This window comes from Paralichthys olivaceus, chromosome 19, assembly GCF_024713975.1.
Source record: "Paralichthys olivaceus isolate ysfri-2021 chromosome 19, ASM2471397v2, whole genome shotgun sequence".
Taxonomy (NCBI): Eukaryota; Metazoa; Chordata; class Actinopteri; order Pleuronectiformes; family Paralichthyidae; genus Paralichthys; species Paralichthys olivaceus.
In genome coordinates, this window is record NC_091111.1 from 11,930,396 (window position 1) to 11,943,732 (window position 13,337).

The following is a 13,337-nucleotide window of genomic DNA, read 5'->3' on the forward strand; positions in this document are numbered from 1 at the left end:
GGCGTTCGGTCTCGCGTGTGCTTTAGATGCATGCACGCACGCACATACGCTTGCATGGATCATCACTAATTCACTTATGTCTCAGAAACATTTCCCCTAAGACTTGATCTTGCTCACGCCGAAGGGTTTACAGCACACGGACAACTTGAGTGTAACGTTGTGTTTGTGCCCTGTCACCCTGCGACTGTCTGCTACATTGTGTGTGTGTTTAAGAATAGCCCTGTGCAGCCGATGTATCTGTGTCAGTAGTTTGTTTGTTTGACGCTCCGATGTCACGACCCCAGCTTGCTGACTGCTCACGTTCCAACCCTCTTCAACCCCCCCACCCACGAGCAAAACGCCATTGTCCGACAGCGCTGACCTGCACCCGTCGTCCTCTCCTCCCCTCCCTCCCTCATTTCCCCATTTTTGCTCACCCTGCACTTTAGGACAGCTACCATACTACCCCTCCTCTCCCCCTGCACACACCCTCCCAAACCTCTGCCAAACAATGTCAAGCAGACTTATTCTCCACTCTGCCATTATGTCATCGTTCCAGAAAGACACAGCCCCTGTCCCACCTTGATCTGACTATCTCGCCTCTTCTGATTCTCCAACTGCGGCCTCGCCCTCCCGTCATGATGTGCTTGCGTTCTCTCGTTTGACTGCCATCCCAGATCGCAAAGAGTGTGCATGCATGTTTGTGTGTGTCTGTGTGCTGTCGAACAATAGCCAGAGCCTAATCTCCATGTCAAAACCGCTCTGCCTCCCCAGTGAGCAGTCCGCTCAGCGTTTAGTTGCGTTTTGTCCCCCCATTCTTCCAGCACCACAAAAAGCAGACAAGAGGAGGGGGCTGAAGGCCAGTGTGTTTGTGCGTCTGTGCGTGTCTGTGTGTGTGTATACAAAGGGAGATAGTTAGGGGTATCAACTTTTCAGAAGCCAGATTTTTGAATTTGTAAGATGTAATTACAGGGAGTCACTGAAGTGAAGAAAATGTAAGTGATTTGTACATTTTTATGGGGGATCAATCTGAGTTGACTGGACTGGGAGGGCTCTTGAGCCCCTGAGGTCCTTATCTAGTGGTTTGGATGTTTAGACAGTGTGTTTTCACTGCTGAGACCAGAGCTGGGACCAGCCGAAGGTCTTAATAGGTTTACCTCGCCCTATTGAATCCAGCCGAGCGGCACAGATCAGATAGCCATAGCCTTCTCTGCAGCACTTATCGTCTCTGTCTTTCTCTCTCACTTTCTTTCTTTCTTTTTGTCTCTCCTTTTGCTCTTTTTCTTCTCTTTTCTTCCTGCCTGGGAGGTGCAGAGAGGGGAGGAGAATCAGGGTGTAATTGGTGAACAGGGTTAAGTACATGTTTGAGCCCCCTGCGGGCCAGGGCGCTTCAGATGATGACTTAATCGTTTTTCTGGTCAATTATGTGTTTGTGGTCTTGCCCCCGCCTCCCCCCTTTCCACCTCTCCCTCCACTCTCAGGGTTATGATAGGGGGAGGTCTGCTCCCAGTAGGGAAGATGAACCACACAGCCTCACACACACAGACCCGCTGCGATTCTCCCCCCTGCCCCCCCACCCCACTCCCTGTCTTACTTAATGTCTCTATTATCCTCCCTCGCTCTGCGATCTGTGTTCTCTCGTATTCTTCTCTTTTATCTTTCTCTTTCAGCTCCTTCAATGTCGTTTAAGTCATCGCCTCAAGTCTCAGCTCCCTGATGAGAAATTGCTTGCTGTCATACTCACATTTCACTTCCCTTCTCCTCACGATCAAATCCAAAGCCTCAATAAGGTTTAGACACAAGAGAGTGCACAGATCCCTTGTATTTCCACTCAAAATGTCTCGCAATTTTAAGTGATTTTTATAAAACAAGGATAAAATCACAGACTGAAATCCTGAAGAGTGCTAACACCCCCCAATCGTCTCTTGTTCCAGTTTAACCGCTGCATAACCTCCCAGCTGATCAAGTGGTTCAGCAACTTCAGGGAGTTCTACTACATCCAGATGGAGAAGTTCGCCCGCCAGGCCATCAACGACGGGGTCACCGGAGCCGACGAGATGAGCATCAGCCGCGACTGCGAGCTTTTCCGAGCCCTAAACATGCACTACAACAAGGCCAACGACTTCGAGGTAGAGTAAAATACACCAGTGCTTTTTTGTGAATGAATGAAGAGCAAATTGTAAGGAGCCCAATGAGAGTTGGAGCTGAGAACTTGATACAGACCTTGTAGAAACTGGGGAAAAAAAGTTGATGCCTTGTGATGCAGACGGGTAGTGTGACACCTTCTAACTGTGTCCTCTCTGATAATGCCTTCCTGTGACTGTCTCTTATACATCCTCCCACACTCTGCTCACTATATAATGTATGTGGTCGCTTTGGAGTGAAAATCATCTAAAAATGCCAGGTTCCAGGTTGGTGAAAAAGTATTTCCTCTGAAATTACTATGTATTTCTAAACAAGTACAATAATTATGTGTATCTGAAAACACCAATAATAAGAAGAGTGTTTTTTTCTAAAGTGAGCATCACAGGCTCAGTCATAAAGATATGTGAGGAACTTGTGTCCAATGAGGAAGAAACTTTACTGATACCTCGCTTGTTTTACGTCTTCCTCGCTGTTAATTTCCCCTCAGTGTGTGTGTGTGTTTGAGAAACCACATTTTACTTCCCTGTCTTCATTTTCCTATCACCTGTGGTGAGGTGTTTATGTGCATGTGACTGTCTTTCAGTGAATTGTGATCATAAATTCTCAGCGAACAACTTCACCTTTCATATGTTTCAGTTTTCATACTTCTCCTTTTGCCACCTTGTTGTCTGTGTGTGTGCGTGTATGTATCGTTACAGGATTGCCAGCACTCTGCAATGTCAGCTGACAATAGACCTTTTAAAGGCTTGTATTAAGAAGGACCTGGAGTGATCTGGGTGTGTGCGTCTGCCTCTGTGTGTGTGCATTTGAGGGAGAGAGATCGAGTCTATGTGCGTTCGTGTATGTGTGTGAGTGTTTTGTTGTTGCTGCATTTCCCAGTGTCCTGTTCACCTCGAAGGGTATAGCCGTCCCTTGGACCGGCCTGGCATGCTGGCAAAGCACTTCTCCAGTGTGTGTGTGTGTGTGTGTGTGTGTGTGTGTCACTTTGAGGGGGAAAAAATCTCACTGCTATCAAGGTTAAGCGTCCTACTGTTTTAGTGAGAGGAAGGGGAGAGAAAGAGGGGGAGAGGGGGAAGAGGGAGATGGATAGATAGGGGATGGGGGTGAGGGCTTGGAGACAAAGGAGAAAGAGATGGAGGGAGGGAGGAAGGGAGAAAGGGAGTCGAGGGGGGAATGGAAAGGGGAGAAAGAAGGGTAGAAGGAGAAAGGGGTTGAAAGAGAGATAACATGCAGGAGGGAAGTGCCCTTGCGAGCAGTGGGAGTTTTGCAAGCGCTCACATTTAAAGTGCTTCACTCTCTTTCTCTCAGTTTCCGTCAATCTCTCTCTGTCCGTTATTCGTCCACTGGGGCTCCTCTCCGTGCACCCATCCACACCCACACATACACACACACTTCCCCACATCCATCTTCAGCCCTCTTAAGGGAGGCTTTGAGAGACTCTGGCAGGCAGAAGCACTTGTATATATGAGGTCTCAATAAGCCCAGTCCATCAGAGCAAAGTGCCAAAAAAAATGACACTGTTCCTTCTGTTCAGTTACTCATCTCATGACCAGAAAAATAACTTTAAACCAAGCTGAGCAACACTTTACCTACAGCCATGCATCAACTCTCATTAAGAGTAACTTTAATTAGGTGTTTTAGTAGTTTTTTTGGGAAGATATAAGAAAATGAATGTTATCTTTTAAGCTTGTTAGTTGTTCCTGGTCCTGGAAGCATGTTTTCTGTTTTCATATCAAATTATTATGTTTATGATAAATAACCTGACATCTACTATACAGTTAACATCCCGGTTGGGAAATTATTCCCCTAAAAAACACTGACCAAGAATCAGTCAACGCGTGAATATACAAATACTTATATTTAAATTTCACAGGAAAACTTTTCCATCAAGTATCAAACTCTGCTCAAACATCGTTCTGCAAAGTGAAGCTAAAACATTTTAGAGAAGTGACAAGAAAATATGTTTTTCATGGGATTCTCAATTTAGTGTAAGCCTGACATAGAGTTACGTTTCCATGACTTATACAACCATCCACAACTATGGCATTACAAGTTCCCTAACATAAAATTACACACAACACCGTGGATATGCCATGCCTGTCTAAACTGCAGAATAAAGTGCCATCTTTTCCCGCTGACAAACGCCTTCTCTTGTTGAGCATGCATTTCCTGTCACACCTCAGACAAGACTATCATTCTTCTCCTGGCACCAGGAAGCTACTGTTGAAAAAAAAATGGCTTAAGGGAAACAGCCTATTTGCATACATAAATGTGAAAATTTGCAAGAAGACAGACAGGGAGGAAAAGAGTGAGGGAGGCCAGGTGAAATAGTCTTCTGTTGGCCGAGGAGCTGCAGCAGTGAAGGGGGCGAGGGAGGAGGAGGAGGAGGAGGAGGAGGAAGGGAGGGTGTTTTGCATATTAAGGTTTTTTTTTGCTGGGCAGGTGTCTGAGAGATACAGGAGCTGATTAGAGTTTAACACAAGGAAAATTTGCCCAGCCATGCAAATTCTAACCCCCCTGACAAACCAACCGCCTTGGTGAGCACGAAGACTCTGTGTTTGTGTGTGTGTGTGTGTGTGTGGGTGTTATTTGTGTGTTTGACCATGTGTTTGTGAGCGCGGCTGCGTAGGTAGTGTGTGTTTTTTTGCTGTTTGCTGTTCGTGTGGGAATGATGTGTTTGTGTGTATTATATATGTGCATGGACACATTTGTTATGTTTTTTTGTCTTACATGTGCGTGTGTGTGTGCGTGTGTGCGTGTGTGCGTGTGTGTGTGCGTGAGTCATAGAGGGAACGAGGAGATGGAAATGTACTGGATGTGTATCAGGATGCCCCCAAGGCCCTTTTCTGTGGATCTCTCCCCTTTTCTCCTCCACCTCCTCCACCTCCTCCTCCTCCTCTTCCTCCCCTACCTACCTGCACCACCACTTGAAACAGGAGCCTACGCAGATTCAGCAAGCGCACACACACACACCAAGTTTTCCCTTTGCCAGCTTCTGCATCATCAAAGTTCCATCCACCTTGGTGGCGTCTTTGGAATGAATATGTCCTCTGTTTCAGTGATTACACACACACACAAACACACACACACACTCAGAGAGACGCACACATGTCTGTGGCCTTTCTTGTTTGATGCTAATCTGCTCTGTCACTGTGCTGGCCTAATACGCTCCCCATCTCCCTCCCAGCTCCTCTTTTGTCGCGATTGTTTCCCCTTTTCCTTTCATATCCCTCCTCCCTCACTCTCGTCGTTCTCTCTTCCTTCTGTTGCCTCTCTCCTTTCATTCTTTCATCCTCCTCTTTTGCATGTCTTCCGTTACCCCCCTCTCCTCTCCCTCGCTTTTTCCCCCCATTAGGAAGTTTTAATGGCATAATTGTCACATTCCTTCTGGCACAATGAACACCAGCGGTAATTAAAGAGCTTGCCGTTAATTACCTAGACCCTGGCTCTACTTTCCTCTCTTCTCAGCACCCCCTCCTGATCCTCTCTCTTCTTCTCTTTCTTCTCCGCTTCTCAGTCGCTCTATCCATCACCATCAAAGTCCTCCGAAACACCCGGCCTCCTGAAGCCTTGACTTTGAGCGAAAGAGTGCTTTCATGTGAGGACTCAAGTGAAAATTCTCGCTCTCGTGTCCTTTTCTTTCTACTCTGCAGCCCCCTCTGTCAGTCTTTGAACCCCCCCAATGACAACACACATCATCTTTCATAAGACAGGAATGTGTGTGACCTGGTAATGGGTGAGAGGGAGAGAGAGAGGTGGGGTCCGATAAAGAGGCAGTTTTATGATGGCTCTGGGAAACTCTCAGATTTCCATAAGACAGACGAGGCCAAGTTTCCTCTGTCAGTGACCACTCCTCCCACAGAGGACACACACACATGCATACAAACACACACCTCGCCATTTAAAAGAGGAAGTCCTTATGATCTCTATGCGAAAGCGGTGAGAAGTCTACATCCACACACACACACACACACACACACACACACACACACACACACACACATATATCGTGTGTCCTCCCTTATCAGCTGCTCTTTCTCCTTTTGGAAAGACACGTCACCCCTCCTCCTTTTGTCTATCCATCTGTCTGTCATCCCTCCATTTGAAATGATAACATCCGTCCACAAACAAACACTTGTCTTCTGTTTGCCCACCCCCAAAAAAAGTGACAGAAAACTTTCTTAAGTTTGACTTTTTCACTCCAAGTCCCTCTCCTCTTCCCTTTGCCTTTTACCTCTACCATCCTATCCTCCTCCCCTTTTCTTTCCTGCTTTCCATCCCCCTGTCTCCTCATCTCCCTCCTTCCTGCTCTCTCAGTGTCTCTCCATCCATTACCAGAGCCACAGAGAGCAGTGAGCAGATGCTGTCTGTCCAACCGCCATGCCCCATAGTATTGTGTGCTTCACCTCTCCTTCCCCCCCTCCCTCCCTCGTTCCTCCTCTTCATGTCCCTCTCGGGTCTCCATTTGTTCTCCACCCAGAGAGGCTAATGTCTTTTTTTCTCCTCCTCCTTCTCCACCTCCTGTTTTTCCCCTCTGCGTCTTGCACTCCTTTATTCCTGGTGTTCTCACTGAGCAGGACATGGTGTGTTAGTGTGCGTGGGTGTGGGCTGTGTCTTTGACCGGGGTTCGACCTCAGGGAATTGGAGGTGAAAAGGTCACTGCTGTTGCACTGAATGCACAGGCAAAGACGCAGACACAGACTCAAACATGGATAAACATACGCGAGTACCTTAAAAAACACACACAGGAGTTTGCTGTGTTCTCTGAAAGGCTTTAGGGTTCTCTTTGAAGAGCGATTGAAGACAAAAAGAGGTAGAGGATAGAAGGAGAGAGATGAAAAGCTGTATATGCCGTATAGATTTAGGTTCAGAGCTGCCAAAAATACAACCGATACAATTTGCCAGTGGGTTTAAGTCAACAAAACACACACACATACACACACACATACACACCTTCCCTCACCCTCCTCTTTTCCCTTAAATCTGCAGCATCTCCCCTGTTCTCCTTCATTCCCATTGAGAAAAGATCTCATCCCAACAACCATCCCTTCTGTACCTGTGCATTAATCACTCGCCCGTTACAGCTGAACGTGATACTGTCATATACAGCAAATAATGACTACTTGCTGTCCGTGTGTGTTTGCAACTGCTGTTCACAGATACCAGCTATGAAATTTAATGTAAGAATATATAAATATCTGATGCTAGTGGTTGGAAAGGTTTTGCACTCACATAAAATATATATATATATTTTTGTTTTACTTAACCTCATGTTAATCACATCTGGTTTGAAAATTCTACCTCTTAAAAACTTGCATTGAAAAAAAGTCAAATGCAACATCTATCCAGCAATGGGCTGTCAATCCACAGAACGTGCTAACAACAATTTTCATTGGAACTACTTTCTGGTGAAGAAATAGTCCCTATGAAAACTGTTGATAGCATATCATAGAGTAAATAAAACAAGACAATCTTCAAGATGCCGCTAAAGAAAGATGAGAAAAGGTGTTTTTGGCTGGAAATCTAGTTTGTCTCTTGGTATCTGGTGGCATTTATTAAAAAACTAGAATGGCACTTAGTCGAGTACATATATCTGCCAAGGCCAAACAGTGCCCTTTTGAAACCACATTTATATTCACTAGATCTGGATTTTTATTTGGATCCCCACCAAATTGCATTCACTGATGAATAGTAGTACTCTAAACAATTTTATTTCTCTCAGAGTTCAACAAAAAAGTTATAAGGTTAAAAAAACTGTATAAAACTCCTAATGTTTGAGAAAGTGAAAATAAAAACTCTGTCTCTGCCCCCTGATGTGGATCCACACCAAATTTTAAAAGGTTCTTGCCTGGCTCATGCCCCACCCCTTCACAAAATTTCATGGAAATCAGTTGAGTAGTGTTTGTGTAATCAGAGATAACAAAACAAGTGAAGATGAAACATAACCTCATTGACTAAGGTAAAGATTCAAACTAATCTTCAGATATTACACCAGACCTCCGCTGTGTCACCAGCGTCATTTCGATCTTGTCTTATGGCTTTTTAATTCTCTTAGAGAGAAGAGTTAGGAAAAGAAAAGAATAGAGAGCAGGATCATCTGCTTCTCAGTGAATAGCCGGGGGCCATTGAGGGCCCCCGTTTGACGTTGCCTGACAGGTCTTTTCTTCGCTGTGTGTGTGTAAGTGTGTGCAAGTGTGTATGTGAGAATAAGCCACTTTATTCTGTGCGCTGATGAAATGACCATAGCTGTGTTAAAAGCCCGGGGCTCCAGGGATAGCAAGGAATCACTTAAACATAAAAAACTACATGATCCCCCCTCTCGCCTTTTCTCACCTGCTCTCACACACACACACAAACACATCCTCTCACTGCGCTCACACACTAAATTTGATTCTCCCTTGTTCCTGTATTTTCCAACAGTACATCCCCACCCACCCTCCTCCACCTCCTTGCTTCTTTTACCCTCTCCTCCCTCCTTCTTCCCCTCCTCGTCCTCCTCCTCCTCCCATCCCTGGTCACCTTGTGAGGGGCAGCCTGCTCTGTGGCACAGCTGCTGATTATGTCATTATTTCTGGACCATTTTGGTCTCTCTGCGTGTGTGTGTGTGTGTGTGTGTATGTGTGTAAGTGACTAATGAAGCGTGGCAAAGGGACTCATGCCAAAATGACCAGGGCGTGCATCAGAGCTGCAGATGTGTCAAGTAACTCCCCCATTCACTCTCACACACACACACACACACACACACACACAGATAGAGCATGCAAGCTCCTAATTCATGTCTCACCTTTTAACTTGAGCAGTGTACACACACACACACACACACACACACACACACACAGGTCCATGATTTCAGAGGAGACTACATTGACAAATTTCTTGGAGACCCTTACTCTAACCTTAAAACTTCACCTTAAAAGAAATAATGATCAACATTATAGTGTCTTGGTTTTGGTTCCCATAAGATGACTTTGAAACCAGATTTAGGTCCCAGCAGCATAAGTCATACCTGTCCCCCTTCACACACACACACGCGCACACACACACACACGCACACACACACACACGCACACACACACACACGCACACGCACGCTGATGTCAATCTTTGCCTCCTTGCATCCTATTTGCAGTTTATTATTATTCCTTCCTCTCCTGCCATCTTCTTCCCCCACTTGCCCTTCCATCCTACCTCCTTCCTTCCACCCAGCCATTTTCCATCCTCCCTCCCTCCTTCGCTGCAGCTCCTTGCTCTCCTTCCTTTATTGTTCACCCGCCCACCCAGACCCTCCTTCCTCCTACCCTCTATTCTTTCCTTTCCCTCCCTCCCTCTGTTCTCCTCCTCTCCAGATGTCCTGTTCCTATCTTCCAGACTCCCTCGCTCCTTTCTTTCCCTTCTGCCTCCTGCTCTCTCGGCCTCTATGAGCCGGGCTGACTTCCTGACCCCTGGAGGCCCCGGTTACAGCACTGCATGACCCCCCCCGCTCCCCTCAATTTAGATTGCCTTCTCTCAATCTGCCACACAAGCTCAGACAATCAATTTTTTAGTCTCCAAACAAGGTTTGAACAGCGATTTCTGGCTTCCTCTGCTGTTTGCAATTCCTTTTTCTGTCTGCGGCTGCTGCTTGACTTGATATGAAGTCAACATCCTCCCCAGCGACCCCCGGTTTGTAGAAACAGAGGGGAAGAGCAAGAGGGGAGGAAAGAGATGTCAAGAGAGGCCATGATGTGATATGAATTCTCAGTGTGTGTGTGTGTGTGTGTGTGTGTGTGTGTGTGTGTGTGTGTGTATGTGTGTGTGTGTGTGTGTGTGTGTGTGTGTGTGTGTGTGTGTGTGTGTGTGTCTAAAGTGGGGGAGGAGGCAAGAAAAGGTGGAGGGAGGATTGAGGAAGATGGGATAGGGGAGCTACTTCATCAATGTTTTTGACCCTGTCCTGTCCTTGACTCCCCAGAGGAGGTGCACCTTGAGAGGAGCCCATGTGACACTTGTGCTCATGCTCATGCTCACATACACACACACACACACACACACACACACACACAAACATGTATACGCAACAGTCCCTCAAGGCTCCCTGTTCTCAAGGCTATCAGTGGAGTGAGGGTGGCTGGTGTTTGCTCAGCTTTGAGGCCTGTTTCCCATCCCAGTCTTCTCCAGCAGAAGTAAGCACTGATCCGCATGTCACAAACAGGAGACTGTTGTGAAAATGAAGTAAATCGAGCACTTGAGGAAAAACAAAAGGAACCGAGAATCCCCCTGTGACTCTGCTCAATCTTTCCCAAGTTGTTTGGACTCTTCGACCGTGGCACAGTCTTATCAGCAGCAGAGGGGGTTAGGGGACAAGTGCAATGAGGTGTAGGAAGAAAGGGGACATGGGTTGTGTTTGGCTAAAGTGACAGTGTGGGCCAAGAGCTTATCAAGGCCTTTGTAGATTATTGATCAGAGCAGATATGTGAGGCTCAGGGTCCTCCTGTGTGTGCTCGAGTTTTGGGAAGCTCTGGCTTGACTCACTGAGATGTTACAGTTTCACCTCTTGTTTTTGAACGTATGTTTCACTGACTGCAGAAGATACATTGTTAACCCCACCTGGAATGTAGTGCATCACAAAAATCTATCAATCGCACGTTTCACACACAAATACAGGGACCGAAAACCATGGGAAGTTCTGCTATTCCCAGGCTGAGTCGGGTTAGGAATTAACCTGGTTGGCAGCAGGGGCGAATGTGTCCCTGCATTTCATCCTTCAAGGCTGCAGCTCGCAAGCGCACACACTCACTTACACACACACAAACAGCCTTATCTTCCAGGGTCTTGTCTTGTTTGGCCAACGCTGTGCAAATAGAAGGTGCAATACATCTCCTGACAGTTCCCAAAAGCAAGGGGGAGAAACATGTTGGCCAAACAAACAGCCAACCCTGAGTCACCGGGAGAGAGCAGATTTCTCAGGCATTGCCGAAACACACACACTCGGTATGTTGTAACAGTAGCCAGTATATGAGGGCCTGGGCCTCTGGCTACTTTTTTAAACGTTTGTCTAAGCAGTCTTAAGACAGGGGCCAGTGCTGAAGTGAATAGCTCCCAGCAAGCCATCCACAGGCTCCTATTGTCCTCCGTCATATTTTATTATCTCATCAAAAAGCAGGAAATCCGATTCCCTCTCTCTGAAAAAGAGCTTATCCTTCTGTCTCAAAGCAACCTGTCACGAGAGAGCGAGATGGAGAGAATGGGGGAGAGCGGGGAGGGGGGTCGGTGAATGAGAGTGATTAACCGCCTCATTGCTGTCAGCGCTCCCTCGCTCTTTCTTCCTCTCTTTCTTTCTTCTTGATTAGTATTTACCCAACACACAGCAGGACGCAAGTTTAGGGCAAAAAGTGTGTGTGTACGAGTGTGTGAGTGTCTAAGAGACAAGCTTTATCCCCCTTGTTAATTCTTTTTCCCTTTTTCCCTCCCGATCTTCCTCCTTTCATATTGTATTACACAGGGGTAGATCAGCAATAATATCCCTTTTCACAAAAGCAGGGTTTTTTGTACTCCCTGCTGCAGACACACACTTCCATTCTTTCTGTCTTTCTCGCACCTTTTCTCAAAACCACTTCATATTCAGACAGTACGACATACAAGAAGTCAACCACAGTCATGCTTGTCCTCTCTTCCTCTTTTGAACTACAACACTGCAAAACAATCGCAATCGAGGAGGAAAAGAGATTCCAACTCTCCTTCACCTCATTCAGTCAAAATCATGATTAAATTATCAATTTCATACATGAACATGTGTAAAAGAGTATTTTGATTGTGGTTTAGAAATTCATGCTGATGACTACGTGAACAATATTTCCTGCAATGTTGCCTCATCAAATCACTGTTTGATGATCATGGCAAAAATAATTTAAGATTGAGGACAAAGTTGTGTTATGCGATCACCCAAAAATCACAAGCCATGAATATCAAGCAAATGTCATATTTTTCCAGAGGCTCCAGTTTCCTCATCCACACTATAACATAAAGCGAGAATTTGTACCCACTTTTGAAACTGTATATTCGCCAAGTGAGATAAAGGCAGCTGAAAGCCTAAGAGAAAAAGATGGATAAAATTTTGCCAGCGTAATTTAGATGTACTCTCAGTCACCTCATTTAGTCTCTTCCAGCCGTCATTCCTCACTCACACAAAACTCCACCATCTCTTTACTCTTTTTTCATGCCTTTCCCTCCCTCCGTCTTTGTACATCTGTCCTTTAATTTTGGGGTTCTGCAGAGAAGTTGTTAAAAAACCCTATGAAATATGTATGAAGGATTGTTAGCCACGCGATTGGCCCCATTTACCGGACAGCCCTGCGAATGAACGGCCACACTGGATAATCCCCCACAATGCCTCTGGAACAAAGGCCCAACAGCTGACCCTAGAGAGCAAGAGAGATGAAGAGGGGGGAGTGAGAGGGGATAGAGAGGGACATGGGAGGGGTTGCAAACAGTTCAGGCTCACTGCTGATCAGGAGGCAGCTCGCTGACATACACAACTCACATGTAGTCACAAAACAAAGGCTAGTGGGACAGGAATAACTCCCTCTGTTCTCTCACCCCTCTCTCCTTAGACTCTTCTCAGCCCCTCCTTCTCTCACCATCTCTCTCTCTCTCGCTCCCTCCCTCCCATTCTCACTCTCTCAGTCAAGAGGATCTGAAATACCAATACCCTTTTCTCCTTGACATTGCTTTCTCCTTGCAGTCAGCATTTTGCTGTCCTTTTATAGTCAAAACGTCAGGAGAAATTCCATGCAGGAATATTCTTAGTAATGCGGCACTCCCTGCGTCTAACGGCCAGGGTGTCGTGCTGCACCGGCCCGTTAGCGAGGTCTTTTGGGAAAAGCGTGTGCATGCCCACACGCACTCTTACTGTACAATGTGTACACACAAAGTTGCCCTGTAACCAGGGTCATTGTGCCAGTATTTCAGAGACGTCAGGAGCCCAAACAATTAATTATATCAACGTTTATCCCTCCAGAAGGGAATTCAATATTTGGGGAATTGGGTTAGCTTGTGTTTTCTCTCTCTCTGTCAAACACACACACGCCACACGCACGCACACACACGCACACGGGCATCTTAGCCTCCATTCATCACCCCAAGGGGGGCGGTTGGCTGTCCCATGTGTGTATAAAAGTGTGTGTAAAAAAGCCGGCCAGCGTGTTTGATTGTGTCTATGTGTGTGTGTGTGTGTACCG

The 13,337-nt window shown here is 46.2% G+C and overlaps 1 protein-coding gene and 1 long non-coding RNA gene across 6 annotated transcripts in view; one reads left to right on the plus strand and one right to left on the minus strand.

Annotated features, from left to right (window-relative positions):
* LOC109643134 (uncharacterized) overlaps positions 1-13,337 on the minus strand; it is a 125,032-nt gene that overhangs the window by 86,038 nt on the left and 25,657 nt on the right. The window lies entirely within an intron of this gene.
* LOC109636005 (prospero homeobox protein 1-like) overlaps positions 1-13,337 on the plus strand; it is a 31,859-nt gene that overhangs the window by 12,337 nt on the left and 6,185 nt on the right. For both annotated transcript variants that reach the window (XM_069515110.1, XM_069515111.1), the window contains exon 4: positions 1,914-2,108. In XM_069515110.1, the coding sequence (XP_069371211.1) occupies positions 1,914-2,108 (195 nt within the window). The remainder of the gene's footprint in view (positions 1-1,913; positions 2,109-13,337) is intronic.